The 22,410-nt window shown below is 41.3% G+C and overlaps 1 protein-coding gene across 11 annotated transcripts in view; it reads right to left on the reverse strand.

Annotated features, from left to right (window-relative positions):
- Window positions 1-22,410, reverse strand: part of Erc1 (ELKS/RAB6-interacting/CAST family member 1) — a 351,181-nt gene that overhangs the window by 25,977 nt on the left and 302,794 nt on the right. For 6 of the 11 annotated variants that reach the window (XM_050148588.1, XM_050148589.1, XM_050148584.1 and 3 more), the window contains one exon: window positions 5,061-5,249. In XM_050148588.1, the coding sequence (XP_050004545.1) occupies window positions 5,061-5,249 (189 nt within the window). Of the gene's footprint in view, window positions 1-5,060; window positions 5,250-22,410 lie in introns of those variants that run through there. The other 5 variants (XM_050148591.1, XM_050148596.1, XM_050148595.1 and 2 more) reach the window with 1 other exon arrangement.

Here is a 22,410-nt window from a genome sequence, read left to right on the forward strand (position 1 = left end):
AGACAGAATCATTCTGTAGTACAGGCTGGCCTGGAACTAGGTGAATAAACCAGGATGGTCTTGAATTCATTGTAATTGGCTTGTGTCTAAGCCTCCTGAATGCGAGAACCACTGTGCCTACCATGTCTTTCTACTGAATCAAATTCGAGGGTGTAATTTGGTTTTCATGATATTTTCTCTGAGGGCATGAGAAGGCACACAGCTTGTTTTCCCTGGCTTCTCAGGTGACTCTTGCTAACCAGGAGTACGTTCTTTATAGAGTTTCCGCACTTTGGCTGGACTGTGACAGTCCTCTAACTGCAGCAGTTTGGTTCTATCTAGATTCTTGTCTCTCCTAGTAATGGCCACCTGACACTTTTAACTGACTACTCACTGTTACCCCAGCAACCAGAAAACATTCAACCTTCTTCCCCACCCTTCCTCTAAAGTATATTCAGAAGGGACTCTCGCTCTGCCATGTGCACCTCCCCCAGCTGCTGCTCTCTACAGCTCTTCTAGAGTAGATCTTATAAAGAGGACAATTTGTCTCAGTATTCTTGAACCCAAAACTTGAACGCTTTTAGTTCTCACTTTCTTTTCTTCTTCTTCTCCTCCTCCTCCTCCTCCTCCTTCTCTCTCTCTCTCTTTTTTATTTCTTCCAAGACAGGGTCTTTCTGCGTAGCCCTGGCTGTCCTGGAACTCCCTCTGTAGACCACATTGGCCTCTAACTCAGAGACCCAACTGCTTCTGCCTTCCAAGAACAGGCCCAGTTCTCCCTTTTTGTCTAGGGAAGTACAAATTTCCTTTACTTACTTATAAGTGCTCAAAACTGAAGAAGTATGCACTGAATTATTTACAAAATCTGATTTTTATTCAGCTGTAAAGAAACGAATGACAAACAGGGCTACAACTGCTACAAAAGGAGATGCTTAAGGTCTCTGATAAAGAAAGCTTTGCATAAGAGCCATAAATGTGTACTAACTTTGCACCAGCATGAGAAGATACTGGGAACCTTAAATACCATTTGTCTTATGTGTATTTTCTTCATTTACCTTGCAAACTGAAAACAGACCTAGTACCTAAGAAGCAAGTTCTGCTGAGGACACAGAAAGTACTAGTGAACACCGCAACCCAACAACAAGGGGTAGATTACCTAGGAAATAACAACCTGCAGAGTCACAGAGAGAAGCGGTAACTAAGAAAACTGAACTTGGTGATGAACTTGCTCAAGTAGTGATGAAACAGGCTTCACAAAGCAGAGGGAAAGAAAGGAATGGCAGCTATGAAGGTGGAAGGAAGGAAAACGATGTTTTACACAGGAAGAAGACCATAGTGTATTGTTTTTTTTTGAGACAAAGTCTTGCTCTAGCCCTAGTAGCCTGGAACCTGTGCTAATTCTCCTATCTCTGTGCTTCCTTAAATTCTAAAGGTCAACATATAGTCATCCTCCTGGATATTAACCTTCATCAGGCGATGAAAGGAGACAGAGACAGAGACCCACATTGGAGCACCGGACTGAAATCTCAAGGTCCAAATCAGGAGCAGAAGGAGAGAGAGCATGAGCAAGGAACTCAGGACTGCGAGGGGTACACCCACACACTGAGACAATGGGGATGTTCTATCAGGAACTCACCAAGGCCAGCTGGCCCGGGTCTGAAAAAACATGGGACAAAACCGGACTCGCTGAACATAGTGGACAATGAGGACTACTGAGAACTCAAGAACAATGGCAATGGGTTTTTGATCCTACTGCACGTACTGGCTTTGTCGAAGCCTAGGCGGTTTGGATGCTCACCTTACTAGACCTGGAAGGAGGTAGGAGGTCCTTGGACTTCCCACAGGGCAGGGAACCCTGACTGCTCTTTGGGCTGATGAGGGAGGGGGAGTTGATTGGGGGAGAGGGAGGGAAATGGGAGGCGGTGGCGGGGAGGAGGCAGAAATCTTTAATAAATAAATAAATTAATTAAAAAATTCTAAAGGTCAGAACACAGGTCAGTTTGATGGGACAGAATTATTTTCTCACTGGCCGTCACCAAGGGTTAACTCAAGCTAATTCTACCCAGTAGTCCTTTTCATGCTTTGTTATAATCGAGACAGATTCAAACACTCAAGAGAAAACAGCTTGAGTGACCATGAACTTCTCATCTTTCTGTCTCCACCACCAGGTGCTGGGTTATAAGCATGCGCCACCACGTCAGTTTCTAAAGATCCTTTAGTCTAAGACCTGACCAGTATGTTCTAATAAGTCGTGCTTTGTAAAGACAGCTGAAGATTTATGACACTAATTTGATCCATGCCTTTTCTTCAGTGGCTACCGTTTCAACATGAAGCCCTATGACAGGTTAACTTTCTGGGTCGGTCCTCTGTGGTCAGAACAAGTGACTCTCAATCAGACAGCAGTTCCTTAAGAGCTACAAACACCTGCTGGGACTATCTGGTTAACAATCTTGAACCTAGATAAAGAATGGTGGTTATTGGGTGGGATAGGGATAGAGGAGATGGTGGAACAAGAATTCAAAATTTCATCTAGGAGTAAGTTCAGAGATCTACTGCACAACCATCTGTCCTAGCGAGAATGAAGATACTCCTTATTCTTTTCCTCATGTAGTGTGTGCACGGGTGTGAGTGCATGAATATGCATGTGGAGCTCTGAGATCAACACAGGGAGTCTTCCTCACTAGCTTTTTGCTTTATTCCTTGAGGCGGGGTCTTTCAGTGAAATCCAGAGCGTACTAATACAACTAGTCTTGTTAGCTAGTTTGCTACTGGCTCTCTGAGGCTCTGATTATGGAGGGCTGCCACACCTAGCATTTATATGGATTCTGGGGATCTAAACTCCAGGCTTCTTGCTTGCAGGACAAACACTGTACTACTGAGTCAAGACCCCAGTTCAAGAATGAATATATACTAAAGAGACACTCATGTCCTTTCCTTTGGTTATCACACCATTGAAAACAATGTTCTCCAAGGAATTGGAATTTCCCCCAGAAATCTCATATTGCAAGAAAAAAAAAAGGCTGAAATTTGGTGCCAAACAGAGAACTTGTCTCCTGAAAAGAGATTTCACATAGCTCTGACAGTGACAGGAAGACGCACACTTTACTGGGACTACTTTTGTGTACCTCCTGCCTTGTACTTAAGCCTCTCATGTAAAGATCCAAAAGATGGATTGAAGGAAAGGGATATCTTTGGAACCCTGTTCTTCTCAATCTCCCTTCTTTGCTTTCCACTATTACTCGTCTGTTAAATTGGCTCATTGAGGATCTGCAGGGTTTCCAGGGTTCAGGCTCTGACCCTAACAGTTCCAGTAACACAACAATGATTACTGTCAATAACAATAAAATATGGCCAGGAGAAGTATTTTATGTTTCTTTCATCCTCTCCCACAAAACCACGGGGTGATCACTGGAGGGGAGCCAGGAGAGGGTGGAGACCAACGTGGCCGAGGTCGATCCTCTGGGCCCTTATTTGTCTGTAGGACTCTTCCTTCTCCAAGGAAGGTGTGCCCTCTCCAACCCATCACGTCCAACCCTTCCTCCACCAAAGCTCTGGCTGAAGGAGGGAGAATATTGCTTTGTGGAATGGATGCTATACGGCATCCATTTTCTGGACTAACTCAACATTGCTTTAGTTTGGAGAAGGGGACCAAAAAGGAGTCCAAAGTGGAACTGAGATAAATTTGAAAGACCAATCTGAGGATAACTATTCCCTCTTCGATCGAGTTCTGTGAGAACTGAGGTGTCCATTTTAAAGACTTTGACTACCACACATCTACTGCTTACCTGCTGTTGCTATCTTGGGGTCCATAAACCCCCAAGCTCCCCTTTGTAGTACCTACCTCCAGCCCTAGCTTCAAGGTGCTCCTTTGACAGCTTGAAGGTTTGAATGTGTCCCAGATCCTGGGGTAGAAGGCTGTGCTAACTAGGTCCCAACTCTCCCAAGAGAGACCCAGAAGAACTAGGCTATAGGTCTCCTTAGCCACACTTCCCAGCAGTTGGTATCCAGAATGTATTTACAATGAAGACCACCCCTCTGGTGGCCACTGAGGAGTATGCAGAACAGAAGCATGAGGAAGAGGACATTCATGAGTACTATATTAACCTGAAATTCTAACTTTGGTGAAATTAACCTTCACCAAAAAAATTTTAAAAGGTGGGTAATACATGTTTAACTGAGCACATATTTCAAAAAATAATGTTATACATACTGTCTGTTGACCTAAAAATAAATAAAAAATTATAAACCAGCCAGAAATGATATTGGGGACCTAAAGAGATGGCTCAGTTGGTAAAGTGCTGCTGTACAAGTCTGAGGATCCCCAGCCCTATGTAAAAAGCTGGGTGTGGTGGTGTGTGCATGTAATCCCAGCACTGGGAAGGGAGAGCAGGAGGAACCCTGGGGCTCACAGATCAGCCATACTAGCTAAAGTAGTGAGCTTCAGGCCAGCGACAGACACTGACTGAAAAAAAGATAAAGGCTGATGTCTCTTGAGAAATGACATGAAAGGGTGACCTCTGTCCTCCATGTGTACATGCACATATAGCCATGCTTGCTATATACACATCTTCACATTGCAATGCACACACACATGATGGAGGAAGGTCATTGGTTAATTAATAAAGAAACTGCTTGGGCTCATATGTTAAAACATAGGTGGGTGGAGTAAACAGAACAGAATGCTGGGAGGAAGAGGAAGTGAGCTCAGACTCGATAGCTCCCCTCTCCCAGGGGGCAGACGCGATGAAGCTCCGACCCAGGATGGACATAGGCTAGAATCTTCCCGGTAAGCGCACCTTGGGGTGCTACACACATTATTAGAAATGGGCTAGTCCAGGTGAGAGAGTTAGCTGAGAAGAGGCTAGATAGAAATGGGCCAAGCAGTGTTTAAATGAATACAATTTGTGTGTTGTTATTTTGGGGCATAAGCTAGCTGGTGGCCAGGAGCCGGGTGGCAGGAAGAGGCCCGCAGCTCCTACTACACACACATACACACACATAGTACCTAGAACCATGTCCTTACCCCTAAACACTACCCATCCAGACAGGACATGTGCTTGAGCCACATCTTAAGCAAGACCTACCTGCTCCTGGGTCATCTTCTGCAGCTCATTCTCCCAAGCTGCCTGGTCATCATCTGCATTATAAGAAGCTGGTGGAGTGAGTCCACGAAGGATTAAGGGGTCTCGGTCATGGCAGAGGGCTGTCAGGTGTCCAATATACAACTTTAACTTGCTTCTATTTTGGTCAAGTTCTAAGAGGGGCTGGATGATCTGAGGTTGAAAAAAAAAACGAGTAAAGTCAAGGTTAATCTGAAATGAGAAGTTCAAATATTCTTTATGCTTCCCAAACCAAGACAAAGCTCTTCTCAACACGACTGCAATCTTTATAATTATAAAGAGACACAGTGCTATTTACTGAGACATGACGAGGGATTATGGCTAAGCATATTGGCACTAGACGAAGTACTCTGCAGTGAGGCAGGAGACGGACACAGGACTATTATGTATTACATTTTATCTATTTATTTTGATATGGATGCGATTGTCATGGCATGTGTGGGGACAAAGGACAGCTTGTGGGACTCGATTATTTCCTTTCACTATGTGGGTCCTGGGATTGAACTCAGGTCTTCAGGCGTGGTGGTATCTTTAATGTCAAGTCATTTTGCCAGTCCAGACTAGCTTGTTTTTACAAAGATGTTGTTCCTGCTGCCTAAAGTCTTCAGTGACCCCCACAAGCACTCGGTGTACTTTGTTATGAGCAGATTTCAAAAGACTGCTAGTGAAAACTGCTCATCTGAAAGCCTGGGTAACACATTTCACCTAAGTCCTCTACCTCCCAGAATGGAAGAAAAATTCAGTCTCTGGAAAAGGTGCGTGTTGTTCTTGGCTGAGACCTGTGATGAGATAACTCATTACTAAGTCTGTCTCACTCTGGCTGAGTTCCCTTCATTCATTTCTCAGAGCCTATCTATTCTTTCTCTGCAAACAGTGACTGGTAGATCTCTACACAACACCAAGTACCTGACTTACAGCCAAGGCTTGAAATCCTCACTCCTAACACTGGCTCTGCATTTTTCTTAAGAGACCTCCTATAATTTTTTTTTTCCTTTCTGGTTCCCTTTGTCCTTGGATTCTCTTTGGGAGTATATTGAATGATGGCTTCTGTCCCATGTTCCATGTGACAGCTTTGGGGACAAAACTCTGGCCAGGTATTGGCAGTGGGGTCACAGTCCAAGGTGATCAGAAAGATTCAGTCTAAGTCTTGCATTCCAGTATGCAGCTTGAACAGCAAGTGCAAAACTAATGTCAGCCACAGGAGCTGCCGGTCCTTGACAGAGTTCCCAGGGCTTACATCCAGAAATTTGTACCTGTTCCATGCCACTGGCCTGACATTTTTCTATTAACAAGACACCTTTATCATATCTCATGAATAAGGGACTAGATCATTTTCAAATAGAGAGAAACAAGGTCTGTTTCAAATAGAGAGAAACAGCAGAGTGAATGAGTTTGGCATCACTCTAATTTATTCTCTCTCTCTCTCTCTCTCTCTCTCTCTCTCTCTCTCTCTCACACACACACACACACACACACACACCCCTTGTTTAAAGGTAATAACTGAACACTAAAGTGCTGTTGTGGGTAAGGCTCACAGGCTTTCCAAGAGCCATGGTCAGCAGGCTCCTGTAGCAGTTCTGCACCAGCATTTCCCATCTATGACGGGAAATCAAGATAACCAGTCAGAGAAGGAAGATGTCCCAGTCAAAGCAGAGGTTTAGAAAGCAAAGATTTAGATAGTTCTTCACAAACCACACTAATACCTCAAAAAGAATTGTGTTTCATTTCCGACCTCTAATGCATACTCACTGTGGAAAGAATAGAGACTGAGAGAGGCTGGGGCATGGTGGTACATGCCTGTTAATACCAGCATTTAGAAGTCTGAGGAAGTCATGAGTGCATTGGCGACTCTTATGTCAACTTGACAGGGGCAAGAGTTATCTGAAGGGAAGAAGTCTCAACTTAGAAAATAGCTCTATAGAATAAAGCAGTAGGACATTCTCTTAATTAGTGATTGATGGAGAAGGACCTAGCCCATTGTGGGTGGTTCCATTCCTGGGCTGGTGGTCTCGGGTTCTATAAGAAAGCAAGCTGAGCAAAGCCATGGGAGCAAGCCAGTAAGCAGCACTCGTCCACTGGTTTCTACATCAGTTCTTGCCCTCAGGATCCTGCTCCTTTTGAGTTTCTGTCCTGACTTCCTTCAATGATGAATAGTGATGTGGAAGTATAAGCCAATAAGCTTTTTCTTCCACAAATTGCTTTTGGTCATGGTGTGCTGCAGCAACAGAAACCCCAACTTAGACAGGACTCCCACTATAAGCAAGTTGATAAAGGATTGCCATAATGTCATCTGTTCACATACAACTTCAATACATTATGATACTTGATGCAGAACTTGTGATCCTCTTGCTTCAGCTTCCTGAATGCTGGGAGGTCAGCTCTACTAAACTAGGCTCCACGCTGTCCTAAGTCAGGGTTAGACCCGGTTACAACCCTCTGAGAAGTTATCTATGTCCGTATCACAAGAGTCAGATGAAAAGGTGCTTAGTATTACTATAACCTAAATTACTCGCCCTCAGGAAAATAAATTCTATTGTTTGGAAGATGGCTTTTTAAAATTACATTTACTTGTGTGCTCGTGACATGATAACATGATGACATGACAAGGCCAGAGGACAACTTGAGAGGTTAGTTCTCCCCTTCCACCATGTGGGTCAGCAGGCTTGGCGGCAAGTGCCTTTATCTGCTGAACCATTTCTGCTCTTTCAGAAGACTGAAGTGTGGTTCCCAATACTGATGTTAGGAAGCTCACAATTGGCCGTAATTCCAACTTCAGGGGACCTGATGTCCTTGTGTACACACACACACACACACACACACACACACACACACACCCAAAAAACCCACAACAAACAAAAAACAAACAAACAAAACCCCTTAAAAGTTCCTATATATGTGTCAGTCACTCTCAGTCTTCCTGGAAACTTACTTTTATATCTACTGCGAGTCTTCTGTTGCTGCTCACAGTTTTTGAATTGGCTCTAAAATCTGTGTTCTTTTTAGCTGCTGACATCTTCAGAGAAAGAGTTAGCTGTCCGTGTACACGGTGGTTTGAAAATAAATGGCTCCCAAAAGGAGTGGCACTATTAGGAGGTGTGGCCTTGTTGGAGTAGTAGGACCTTGTTGGAGGAAGTATGTGGGGGATGAGCTTTGAGGTTTCCTATGCTCAAGCTACACCAAATGAGACAGACCACTTCCTGTTGCCTGCAAGTCAAGATGTAGGACACCATGTCTGCCTGCAAACAACCATGTCACACCATAATGTTACTGGACCGAATCTCTGAAAATGTGAGTCACCGACATTAAATGGTTTTCCTTTATAAGAGTTGTCGTGGTCCTGGTATCTTTTCATATCAATAGAAATGTTAACTAAGACAATATATTAACCAACTATATATTAGTGGGTGGTTGTGATTCCTTGTTGAACTACTGTCTACTGCCTTTCAGTATAGAATTTATCAGGAAAGTCCCACAATTCACTGACAAGACTAAGACCCCAGGAATACTCCTGGCTCACTGCCATTCTGGAATAGAGAGGCCCAGCCGAGACCTAAATTCTGAAAAGCAATGGAAGCAAGAAAATAACATTCACCAATTTTATGTTTCTTCCCTCTGAGCTATCCTCCTGGTCAATACTGTAGTTATCAGAGAAGTCAAGGATGGAGTGTTAAATTCTTTGCAAAGTTGTGGAGCAATATATTACATTCTCACTTAAAGCAGATCATTTATAAAAGAGTTCTTTAAAAAAGCAGAAAAACTATTCTTGTAGAATAATCTTTTTGTACACTGTGAAGATGTGATGCTTTCATTGGTTTAATAAAGAGCTAAATGGCCAACAGCTAGGCAGGAAAAGGTTAGGTGGGACTCATGGACAGGGAGAGAATGCAGGGAAGAAGAGGAGAGGAGCCAGGAGGTGCAAGGAGAGGGAAGATGAACTTGCCTTGCTAAAGAAAGTTACTGAGCTATGTGATAGAACATAGATTAAAAATATAGGTTAATTTAAGTTGTAAGATCTAGTTAGTAACAAGCCTAAGCTATTGACTAATCATTTATAATTAATACGTTTTCTCTGTGTGGTTTTTTGAAAGCTGGCTGGTAGAGCAGAAGATTATGTATACACTCTGTACTATTTTTATTAAATTGATCAGATATATTGCCTATCAAATCATAATTAATGAAAGGAAAAAATTAATTCAGTTTAGCACTTAGTGAATGCCTGAGTGGTATGTTGTATTCTAGCCAATGGGAATATATGATGATGTGGTTCTACTGTTTATTAAAAGAACTTATGAGATGAGTGATTAATGTTTGGGTAAATATAACAGTTGAACTATATAATAGATTCATCTTTGTTTTAGCCTTTAGTTTTGTAACTGATGTCAAGAACTCTTAGATTGCTAAATAAATCATCTTGCCTTGGTAGAGATTTAGTCTGACTTAGTCTTCAAATATGTTTATGAAATCCAACAAGCTTTTTATTTTTAATCCTCTGGGATGCAACCTTTGAAACAATGTGCCTTGCCGTCTGAAGCACAAGCCAAATGATTAATGGATTCCCTAAACATTGGTGTTGTAGTCATTCCTTAGCTAATCCTAACAAATAGAAAAACAAGAAAGTTTAGAATAACCCTCACTTTATACATTTTTTACGAGAAATATATTGGACAGAAGAATATGCCGGCAAGTTCAGACTGCACTTGAACTTAGCTGAAAGGACACTACAGTCACTTATATCTAAAGTTAAGTCAATAAACTCTTAACATTTCAAAATACAAAAATAAAAAAGGCTAACACAACAGAAATTAAAGTAAGAAATCCCAGAGCCCAAGTCCCAGCCCTCACTTCATAATACTTTCCATCTGCATCTGGTTGATTCTCTCACAATTACACACTGTGACCATCATGCATTTACTATCCATAACAATTTTAAAAAATCTCCCAGGAACACTTAAATTATGAGATAAATCCCTTTGTCTCAATTTGATGCTTACTATGATAAAGGTGAGAAATTCCCAGAATGTTTATCCTACTATGAATGTTTACCAAGGACTCAGGTTATTAGCTTTGGCTACACAGGGCCCTTTCTGCCCTCAGAACCTTTGGGAATGACCTAGTATTGCCATGTGTTTAATTAATAAGAGACATTCCACCACTACCACCTGTTCAAATGATGAAGTTTCTGGACTAGAAAGTCACTGGGACCTTGTCATCCTCTCTGCAGAGAGGGGAGATGAGAAGGACATTGAACACACTGGGACAAGAAAGAGCTCAGATCCAGGGTCCCCTGTGCCAAAGGATGGACAAACATATTAGAAATCTTAATTAATTAATTTTGAGACAGGGTCTTACTATGCAGCTCTGGCTTCAAACCCACCTGTCTCTGTTTCCAAACTGCTGGGATGAGAGGTGTGTACCACCATGCCTGGGAGTTAGAAATCTTATGAGGAACAAATACCCGGCTCTAAAAGTACAAAGTTTCTCTGAAGACCTCGGATATAAAGGGCTTTATGAGCTGTTAAAATGTAAATTTGTCTACAAAAACTGCAAAAAATTACACATTTTAAAATAAGAAGTATGGAAATCATTTTTGAAGGTAAATCATTATTTCTTCTTAGTTTTATAGTTCACAAATCTGCTACAAGCTTTGCCCCAAGAAAGCATCACCACTTCAGGAAAAAAAAGCACAGCGCCCCCTACTTCCCGACTCTGTACTCAACAGTGTAAGGAGATGGGAAATGGGGCTTAGGAGGTAATCGATCTTGCATCTTCATTGCAAGGCTGCTACTTGCATTCTGCTTATTATCTTTCATGCAGCTTAAAGTGATAACACCTTATGTGTAATAATAAATTAAATGTATGGGAAGGACAGGGAAAAAGACAGCCTTTGCCCACTAGTGAAGGAAGGGACTCCGGCGAGCACATCAATGGTCTATATATGTGTTCACGAGGCAGGCTGAGACTGTAGGAACCACAGTACTTACTTTAATATAGTCATTTACCAAGGAATGGGCTGATATACATACACAGATGAGGGCTATATGATAAATGTGGCATTAAGTGAAGAAAATGCCCCATTTAAGGGCACAGGCTAGCTATTAAAGACCACCACACAAAAGTATGTGTAGAACACACTCTAAAGGGATGATCAGATGAGAAATGAGACAGATAATGACAATAATAATATTGTCACCAGTGGTGATAATAACAATACCAAGCAAACCAAAACCCAAGGAAGCTACACAGCCTTCTAGTCTCAGAACATCAGGAGTAGAAGTGTTCCAAAATCCTTTCCTGCTGTGAAGAGCTAAAAAAGATGAGAAAATCTTTGGTTCAGCCTTGGCTTGAGGCTTACCTTTCTATAATAGGCCATTTACTGTGTTTTAGCTGAAAACGAGTAGAGGAGTTAAAGAATAGCATGTATTTATGCTCTGAACAACTTCCTTATCAAATAGCAAAGTTCCAAAGGAACAGAGCAATAAAATGACTCTTAATGACACATTTGTATACACATAGATCAGAGCGCCACTCAGTCCTTATCCGGAAGCTTCTTCTTGCAGTAGATGGGAATTAACACAGAGACCCACAAAGAGATAATGTGTAGAGAATAATAAACTTTGAAAAACCTAGTTTTAAGTGGGATGCCTTTATCAAACCGCTCCTCTCTGGGCTCAGAGATGTATACAGAAGAGGAAGCAGAGAAGTTTTAAGAGGCAGAGGTGGTGGACGGCTCCAAGGAAATGGCTTCCTCCAGATATAACAGGGCTGATAACACATATGAGCTCACAGAGACTGAGACAGCATGCACAAGAACATCACAAATTCAAGCCAGATAAAAATCTCACCACGGAGAAGGGGAAGTGGACACAAAGTCCCACCCCTTACCAGGAAGGGTTTGGTAGTTTGCAATCGATGCCTGCTAGAAGAAGGGAAAAATCAGTTTTCTCTAATGGAGTAACACTGGGTATGTGAACTCACTCCATAGACCAGGCTGGCCTTGAACTCACAGAGACCCACCTGTGAGTCACCACTGCCCAGACTGTTTTGTTATTTTTCTGTCTAACTGTTTTTGTTTTTTTTTTTGGGGGGGAGGGTAGGTGGGCACATGAGGTTTGATGGGTGATGAAGATCTGGGAGGAGTTATGAAAGGGATTAAAATACATTCTCTTAAAAAAGCATTTTAAAAAATAAAGAAGAAAAAAATCCTAATCTTGTAAAGTTCAGTTTGTTTTTTCTTTCTCGGTTTTTTGTTTTTTAAAAATGATGAACTAACATGATAGGGAAAGGGTATTTTTTTGATACTCAGTGACCCCTGTTCTTTGGTCTCTACATCTAGAGTTTATGTCCTTCCTTCTAAACGCCCATAATACAGTATTAGTTAGTTAAAAAAAAAAAAGAGGTGTCTGTCCTTAGGAGTCCCTCATTAAGCTCTCTTAAAATTTGGGTATCTTATTTATATTATATTTATATATTATATATTTATTTATATATTATATATTTATTTATATATTTAGACTTTGCATATAGTCTCTCTCTCTCTCTCTCTCTCTCTCTCTCACACACACACACACACACACACACACACACACACAGTAGCTCGGGCTGGCCCACTCTCATATCCTCATGCCTCAGTTTCCTGAGTACTGAAATTACAGGCATGTGCCACCACACCTAACTTTGCAGTCACTTTTTTTCAGTTTTGAAAGGTAAGGCAGATTAAAATATGAAGATTTTTATACAAGGGTAAGACAGTGGCAGGGCACAGAGCATGTATGGACGTCAAGGACAGTCTGTGGAGTTTGTCTGCTTCCACCTTCATGTGGGTTCCAGGAATCAAGTGTAGGCTATCATGATTGCCAGGCAAGTGCTTTACCTTTTGAGCCGTCTTACCAGTTCTAATCCATTTTTTCAGTAGCAGCTTTCTCAGATTCTCTTCCCAGGGAGTATACATCTAGTTTTGTGAGCTCACCATGACAGTTAACATTGATTGACAGGTTGATAAAATCTAGGGTCATCTAGGAGGCAGCCTTTGGGCACATCTGAGAAGGATGATCTAGATAGGCTAGCTTTTGGTCAAGTCTACAAGGGTTAAGTTAACTGAGGTGGGAAGTCCCACATTTAGGATGGGCAGCACTAATCCCTAGGCTCATGTCCTAGACTGCAAAAAGAGGAGAAATCTAGCTAAGCATCAATCTCCATGCCTTGTTCACTGCTTCCTGAGTGAAGATGTCAAGTGAGAAGTGGCTCCCAGCTTCCTCCAGCGTCTCTCTGTGGCAAACTGACTCTGCACTGTAAATCTTCCTTCTGTTGCGGTCAGGGTATTTATCACAGCAAGAGGAAAAGTAACTTGCGTGCTCAGCAACAACTAGCTGGGTGCCTTGCAGTCTACATGCTTTAAGCAACATGCTTACATATGTATACCATAACTCTGAGGGACTCCTGCTCTTCCTCAAGATAGAATCTCACAGTTTAAGCTAGCTTTGAATTAACTATGCAGCTGAAGATGGCACTGAACTCTTAGATCCTCTTATTTCCACCTCCCAAGTACTGAGATTTCAGACAAGCACTACCAAACTTAGTTAGCTGTCTCAACTGTCTGTCTGTCTATCCATCCACCCACCCACCCGAACCGAACCCAGGGCCTCTGTGAGACTAGCCAGCAATCTTAACCTCTGAAGCCATCTTTCTAGCCCAAAGAAGGAGTTAATTTTATTTGTTTGCTTGTTTTAAGCAACAAAGCCACTCCTCTACATGGCTCTAGACCCCGCCCACCCATCCATACATCCACCGATCTATTGTATGTTTTGGGTTGGGAATGTGTCAAGTGAAAAATGTGGAGGTTAGCATTCTCTTTTTACACCATGTCAGTCCCAGACATTTTACTCAGGTCTGATGGAGGTGGGTCTTGTATCTTATCTGTTGCTTTCATTGGTTAACTAATAAAGAAACTGCTTGGCCTGATAGGACAGAAAATTAGGTAGGCGGAGTAAACAAAACAGAATGCTGGGAGAAAGAAGCCGAGTCAGGCAGTTGCCATGTATCTCCCACCCGACACAGCCGCAGGTTAAGATCTTCCCTGGTAAGCCACCTCGTGGGCTACACAGATTATTAGAAATGGGTTAGATCAATATGTAAGAGCTAGCCAATAAGAGGCTGGAACTAATGGGCCCGGCAGTGTTTAAAAGAATACAGTTTCCGTGTAATTATTTTGGGTAAAGCTAGCTGGGTGGCAGAAGCGGCCCACTGCTCCACACAACAGGCAGCCCGCTGCTCCACACAACACAGGTCCTCAGGCTTGACAGCAACAGCCATTAGCCTCTGAGCCATTCTGGCGGTTCCAAGAGTGTCTTTATCCTAGGGTGCATTGTGGGCTTCAACAGCTATACTCTTTAAGAGATTCTATGGCTGACAGGAATTCAAACTGTGCTCGGGCCATCCACAGGATCAAGAGGATCAAGCCTCTCTACCTTGTCCATTTCACCAAGCCCTGGGTCTGATAGAATTCTGTCACATATATAGCTAATAAACCCATTTACATATCCCACATATATCAGCTAGTAACCCAATTACACATTCCAAATATGCATCATTTCAAAGATACTGAAAAGCTATTCTAAGGTGATGGGTTCTCCTCAAACATCTTCAGTTCAAAGTTCAGTGGTACACATGAACAGTTTTAACTTCCTCTGGTTTTGTTAACAGGCTATCTTAACAATCATACAGTTCTGTGAAGCAGAACCAAGCACAAGGCTCACACGTCACTAAAGATGCACACCCAGTGCCAGCATGGGAAACAGAGTCTGGCCAGTTGAGGCCGGGCTTCTCAAAACAGGTGCTTCTGCTGTGCCCTGGCATGTTTTGGAGCCATGACAACTTGTAACTCTAGGAAAGCATAGCTGTTTGCTTGGCTGTTTACTATACTCATGACATTTTATTAGTTGTCCTAAAATTAAATTAACTTAGATGATGCTTTGTAACCTATGAATTTAATAAAGAGCTGTGTTGAGCTGGGTGTGGTCATTCACACCTGTAATCCCAGCACTCAGGGAGCTGAGGCTGAGCCTGCCAAGAGTTTGAGACCAGCCTGGTCTACATAAAAATACCCTGTCACAAAACAAACAAAATAGACAGAACAGAGGTGAATTTACTTTGGACACTGCTATGGCAACAGCTAATGTGGATTTTAGCAACTCCCAGCCTGTTTAGCACAGTGGTAGTGTGTGTGTGTCTGTCTCTCCAGTCTCTCTATGTTGTCTAGGGTAGCCTTCAATCTGCCTCAGACTCCTCAGCGATGGAAATCTAGGTGTGCTGTGCCTAGCAAAGTACTCTCCATTTTTTTAAGATCAGTGAAATAAAGCAGCATGGACGATGTGGCTGTGGCTAGAAATGGTTATTTAAACACAGTGGCCAAAAGCAGGCAGACCCTCGGGTAATGACATCATACACTAACTACTGGGTATCCAGTTTCAGAGGCTGCCTTCTGGCATGTGGGGGGGGGGAGTGGAGTTCAAGGAAGAGAGAGAGAGAGAGAGAGAGAGAGAGGAGACAGGGAGAGAGGGAAAGAAAGAACAAATGTGTGTACAGCTGCCCTCTGTCATGTTATATGCTATACAATCTTAGGGACTCTGAAATAGTGCAGAACAGCTAAGCAATGTAAGGCTGTGGGGAAGGTAAGCTCAGGTTCTGGAGGCAGAGGGATTGGCTTGATTCTAGGATCTACCATACACTAGCGAAGAGCCTACAACTCTGGTAGAGACACTTGATTAGCATCTACAATAATCATCAGCTAGGGCTCATTGTCCACGATGGAAATGTTTATGGCTGTTCTGTGAGGATACTAGTACACATAAAAGACACTCCAGTGCTCAGCTGCACTAAGGACAGGAGAAGGAACAGAGGAAACCAGGAACTGGAAAATTACAGTTTCTGGACCAGATCTAGTACTGCTGTCTGTTTCTGTATGGCCCTGAGTTAAGGCTGCTATATATACTTTTCTCTTTTGGAAACAGGGCCTTCCTTCCTATGTAGCTTAGGTTGACTTCAAACTCATGACTCCCCTACCTGAGCTTTGCAAGTGCTGGGTTTACAGGCTTGTACCACCAAGTCTAAGTAGTTTTTACATTTTCAAATGGCTAAAAGAAAAATCTGAAGAATATTTTGTGCTACACACATGAATTATATAAAAACCCATTGTAGAATCTATCCAGTTTTATTAATTCATAGCCACACTCATTTGCTTATGTATTGTCTATGGCTGCTTTCAACACTATGACAGATAAGCCAAATATTCTAGTAGATAGTATGGGATCTGCAAAGTATAAAACATTTATTATTTACATCTTCAGAAAATACTTGTAAATCCATGGGCTGGAGAGACAGGTTGGTGGTGGCTAAGAGCCCTGGCTGCCCTTCCAGAGGCCCCTGTTTTGATTCCCAGCACCAACACAGCAATTTACTAGCATCTATGACTCTAGTCTTAGCAAATCTGAGATTCTTCTGGCCTCTGTGGGTATGTGATGCATAAATACACATGTAGGCAAAATACCCATACACATAAAAATAAGAAAAAAATAAAAAAAAATTTGCAAATTCTTACAACAGACCAATGTCAGAAAATAGAGACACTAACATTAGAGAAGAAAGTTTTATAATTTTTCATTGATTAGTTCATAAATACTTACATTTTAAAAATCTATAACAAGTATTAATGTTATCAACAGTAGTAGTGACTACATGAGAATTTAGATTTGGTAATGGGATAAAAAGAAATGACTAAAGTAAAATCCTTACTGATAAATAGAATCATGATATAGTTTAAGTATAAAAAAGAATAGTAATAACAACAAAGTATAACTTTATCAGGTCACTGGAGAGAGAAACTGAAGAACAGAAGATGGGAAAATCTCCCCTGCTCATTGATCGGAAGGATTGATATAGTAAAAATGGACATCTTACCAAAAGCAATCTACAGATTCAACACAATCCCATCAAAATTCCAACATAATTCTTCAAAGATCTTGAAAGGGCAATTTTTAGCTTCATATGGAAACACAAAAATTCAGGATAGCTCAAAAAATCTTGAATAATAAAAGAACTGCTGGGGGTACCACCACCCTAGATTTCAAGTTGTACTGCAGAGCTATAGAAATAAAGACAGTATGGTATTGACACAAAGCAAACATGTTGGTCAGATGAGAACAAATACAGAGATCCACAGCCATACATGATGCAGAGAGTAAGAAACCTTGGAACACTTAGCCCTAAATGGGATGTCTCCATCAAATCTTTCCCCACAGAGTACAGGAAACTCAGCAGAAGAGGAGGCAGAAAGGGTTTAAGGCCTAGAGGGGATGGAGGACACCAAAAAAAACAAAGCCTTCTAAATACACATGAACAAAACTCACCTGAACAGAGACAGAAGTAGCGTGCACAGGGTCTACAATGGTCTGCACCAGGTCCTCTGTGTATATATTATGACTTCCAGTTTAGAGTTTTTATGGGATGGCCCAGTGTGTGAAGGAGTGGAAGTCTTATGCTTTCTTTTGGGTTCTTTTTCTTCTGTTGGTTTGCCTTGTCCAACTTCCATATAACAGCTTTTGTTTTATTTTAGCCTATTTTATTTTGCTATATTTTAAAAAATGAATGAATGAATGAAAACCTAGCCACAAGGGTAAAGGCTAACTGAATTGTCAATTATACCTGCTGGGAGAGAGAAAATCAGCTTTCTCCAATAGAGTATATCAACCACTCCAGGACAGGCCTTATGTTCAGGAGTAGTTGACCAACATACACTGGACTCCACATTGGTCCCCTCCCCTTGGGTTTTGTTGTTTGATTGAGTTTTCATTTTTTTTTTTTTGAGTAAGAACTTAAGTTGGATAAGTGGCAGGGGGAGGAGAGGAAGAATATGGTCACAATACATTTAAATTTAAAATTTACTTTAAATAACAAAAATATAAAAAGAAAAACTGGATGTTTTAAATCGCACACATACAAAATTAACAGAGAATTGTGTTGTATTAACATTAGCTCCAGAAAGCTTCCAGCATAAATGCCTTGATACTGGTTGGTATAACCTGAGTTAAATATTGGAAAATAGGTTCTAGATCCCCCATTCAAATGTTCTTGAGGTTAAACACTTCTAAAACACTCATGAGATCTAAACTCTCTAGAGTCTGTGATCTCTTTGGCATAGAACACAAGTGATGGGAGAAATGTTCATAGTCATGTAAGCCATCTACTGTCTGAGTTCAAGACCTGAGTGGAGACTTGAAAAGACTGAAGCTCAGTTGCTATACTAGGAACGTAACACCTGACATTTCTCTCCCTAACCAAATGCAGAATATGCAGGCTATGGACAAGTGCATTTTCTGAACTACAAATGGGCTTTTAGATAGTGCTCTCTTGTAAATATGAAACCCTCAAAATGATCTGGACTTTTTTTTTTTTTTTTTTTTTTTTTGGAAGGACCAAAGCTTCTTGGTGATGAAAATGCTACCATTGATAAGACTTCCCACCAAGGCAGGATGCCTTTAATTGCCTTTCCTGTCTTTTTTATTCAGACCACAATGACATGCTAAGGTCTTTTTTTTTCCTTTTTTATATATGGTTCTGCACGTGTATAAGAACATTTTGGCACATGTATAGACGCAACTGTGGGCTATGTGTGCAAACCCACATGCATTAATGTCCACGTGGACTCCTGAGCTGATGCTGCTGTTGAGCACCATCCTTGGATCATTCTTTCACCTCATTCAAAGGGCGGGGTCTCTCAAACCCAGAGCTTGCCAATATGGCTAGTCTGGCTTGCCAGTTTCTTCTGACAATCTTTGTCTCTATTCTCTGAGGCTGGAATTAAAAGAAGGCCACCATCCCTTCCAGCATTTATGGTAGCTTCTATGAATCCAAAATATGGTCTTCATACTTGAGTGGCAAGTACCTTTAACCACTCAACCATTTCCTCAGCCCCATGATAAAGTTTTTGCTAGCAACCTGTTGCTAATGGCTGTATCAGTCTGGGGCTTATTCCTCTTTCTGCCATACTGTCGTGGTTTAAAAATGAGTTCATATGCTTGTCTTTTGTGTTTCCATCAGTGATGCCTAAGTTCTTCTGTTCCATTAAATGTGGGAAATTCTTAGTGACCCCCTTCTAAGACAAGCATGGCAGAGGAGATGATAAGTTTTGATACTAGATCATAAAAGGCAACATGGGTTTGCCTGCTCTTGCCTCTTAGGACACTAATATTAGGCTAAGTCACAAAGCCATAGAAGTAAAAAAGATGAAGAACTGAAGCTTCCTATATAAGCTCGGCATTAACTGTGGGTGCCAGCAGAATGCTCCAGCCCAAGGCAATGTTGTAGATAAATGCAGCCCCCAGTGATATCTTGCCTCCACTCCATGAGATCCCAAGTAAGAAGTAGTATTCCATAAAACAAAGATAATACATGTTTATGGGGGCTGGAGAGATGGCTCAGTGGTTAAGAACACTTGCTGCTTTTCAAGAGAACGTGGCTTTGGTTTCCAACACCCCTATAGAGGCTCACAACTGTCTGTAATTCCAATGGGATCTGACATCTGCTGCTGCCCTCCTTGGGCTCAAGGCAGAAACAATGTATACATGTAGGCAAAATGTTCACATTTACAAAATAAAACAAGATCTGCAAACAAATGAATGTTTGGTGTTCTCTTAGGTTGTCATGTTTTGATGTAATGTGCTGTGTAGCAAAAGATAATGGCTGCGGACCCACAGAACTATCTACGCTGAACTCTTGTAGAGACAACACTAACTGCATTGTACAGCTTATGCTTCTATGCCTTTGCAGTGCTGTCCATGTCCTGTACAAAGTCATATCTATCTGTCTGGAAAATGTCCTTTGCTTCTCTGAGGGTCAGCTCAAGTATCATATTCCCTGTGAACAACTGAGTCTTTTGTGGGAATCTGGGGTTTCCCACTGTAATTTGTAACATTTCCCTTGTTGTAGAAAATCTGTTGTGTAGTGTTTAATGGTCTTGAAACATTTATTTACTCCCCATGGACCTGGTACATCACAGGTACATAGAATATGCCCAGGAAATATTTGTGAATTAATTTTATTTCTCACTACAGTCAGTTTTAAACCAGAATAATTAAAAGGTTTAAACCACATATATTAATTGGATTCTTCTACTTGAAACTGAAGACCCAGGTGTAAATGGTAAAGGAGTGTGCGAAACATGGTTTCAACTTGTTAAAATGTGGAATACAGTGTTAAACAGCCTGATTCAGTTCCTAAAGATTATAACAATATGAATGCTAGATTTTAACATACTGACCAACCAACAAAATGACTATATGACCAAATTTAAGATGTTCCATTTGATATTCAGAAGTGCTAAAAACAAACTCTGAGTAACTTATATCCTAGTCTCAGGGAAGGCTGTGAAGGCCATTCTAAGCTTGCCAAACACCTCAGACTAAGTTTGTGATTCGTCTTGAAATCTAGGAAAAAACAGAGTTGACCATCTTTCAATGAAGTCTGGTTAATCAGTGTTGTGCCTTAAAACCTGAATTTTCACTGAAAGAATGAGCCATCTGCTTTGAATATTTTCTAGACTAAGCCTCTATTTGTACACTGCTTTGATCTTTTGGCATAATGGGAAGGCAGTGATCCAGTCCAGTTATACCTCAATCAACTGTGCTCATTTAATTTATCCCAGGAACACTGACTGCCAGACCCAGCTGGAAATGTGGTCTTATCCTAGCATCAGGAAGAGGAAGACACATCACGGAGAAGGGCTCTTCTGTTTTGGTTGATGATACAGTTTTGTGTCTAAGAAAATGTTTTTTAACCACAAATACATAAGAATCCTAACAGAGAGGATGCATAGAAAAGAAACTGTGGGGAGTCAAGGACAAGTTAACAAAAGTAAAGCCGCAGAGCCCCACTATAAGAAAACTGCTGTTTAAGAGTGCAGATAAGAAAAAAAAAAAGACAGGAGTCAACTAATAAACGTCTGCAGCATCACCAGACAAAATAATGTCACATTATAGGCAAGTGTAGACCTGTCTTTCAAAATAGAATTAAAAAGGTTGTACTGGATGATAACCTAAGGGACTGGGTGCTGGACTTAATATACAATATGCTAGAATGGGCAGCAAGTATTGGATGATCAGCCTAGTGCACTTACATGTAAGTGGTGTCAGATTAGATAATAACTTGTTGGGGAGTGAGGTGAAACAAAAACATTAAAAACAGATGCTACTCCTCCATGGGTGGGGAGCAGTGCTGGGACTGGATCCAGAGCCACTGATATATATCACAAACCCTGCTAATATTTTCATTCTGTAAAAATCTATGAGTTTGGCAGGGGCTTGGTATTTTCAGACGATTGTGAAAAACAATTAGGATGTGAAGGGTTTCATTTTGCACAATGTCAAGGATATCTGGTTGTTTAGGAAGAATGCCCAAGTCATAAATAATACCAGGAAGAGTAAGGTAACTTTTTCATTCGTCAAATATTCATCGTTATGATATGAATTCATGAATCTGAGTGCATATGCTTCAGAGATGCTTAAAATACTATTATTTCTAATACATCAAATGAGTTAAAGAACAAAATGTCCTTAAATCATATAGTAGCAACCACAAGAATGTAGGATGTGTCTGTGAACCACAGTATATAGACGTGATAAAATTCTTGATGAAGGGGGTAAAAAAAACTATGTCTTGTAGGGTGTTTCTCGGAGGTAATTAGGCAGGTCCTAGTACCTGTAGCTCATCCACTGCAGTCCCTCAAGGAAACAGCAATGGAGCTGCTGAGGTGGTGTCTAGCTCTCTGGGGATTAATCCAGAGGCTCAAGAAGAAGATTAGCACTTTGTACGATTACATTTTAGGGAGAAAAAACTGATGACCAGGTCTAGGATTTACGGGTGATCAGAAGAGTGAATTTTATAACAGGGCACAGGAAGCATGGACAAAGCAAACAGTAGCAGGGATATCTGAAAGCTGTATAACCATCAGCACCAATCAATGCTGTACTTACTGCTACTACTGAACACTTTCTGGGTGCCTGGCAAAGGGTAACATGCATGGTATAAGTGAGTACATTTAATCCCCACAGTATCATTTAACGTGAGATGCATTCATCCATTTATTATTTTAGGTTAATACATAAAATAATGAGTTTCAACACGTACATTTCATTATATTTTGCTCTTCTCTGTCCCTTTCCCTGCAGCTCCCACTTGGTCTCCCGGTTAGTTTCCTACTCTATTTCCCACCTCCCTCAACAGTCCTTCCTTTCTTCTCAGGACTCTCTTTCTAGTTTACCACACA

This window comes from Alexandromys fortis, unplaced genomic scaffold (genome assembly GCF_014885135.2).
Source record: "Alexandromys fortis isolate MF-2015 unplaced genomic scaffold, M_Fortis_MF-2015_v1.1 scaffold_59, whole genome shotgun sequence".
Lineage (NCBI taxonomy): Eukaryota > Metazoa > Chordata > Mammalia > Rodentia > Cricetidae > Alexandromys > Alexandromys fortis.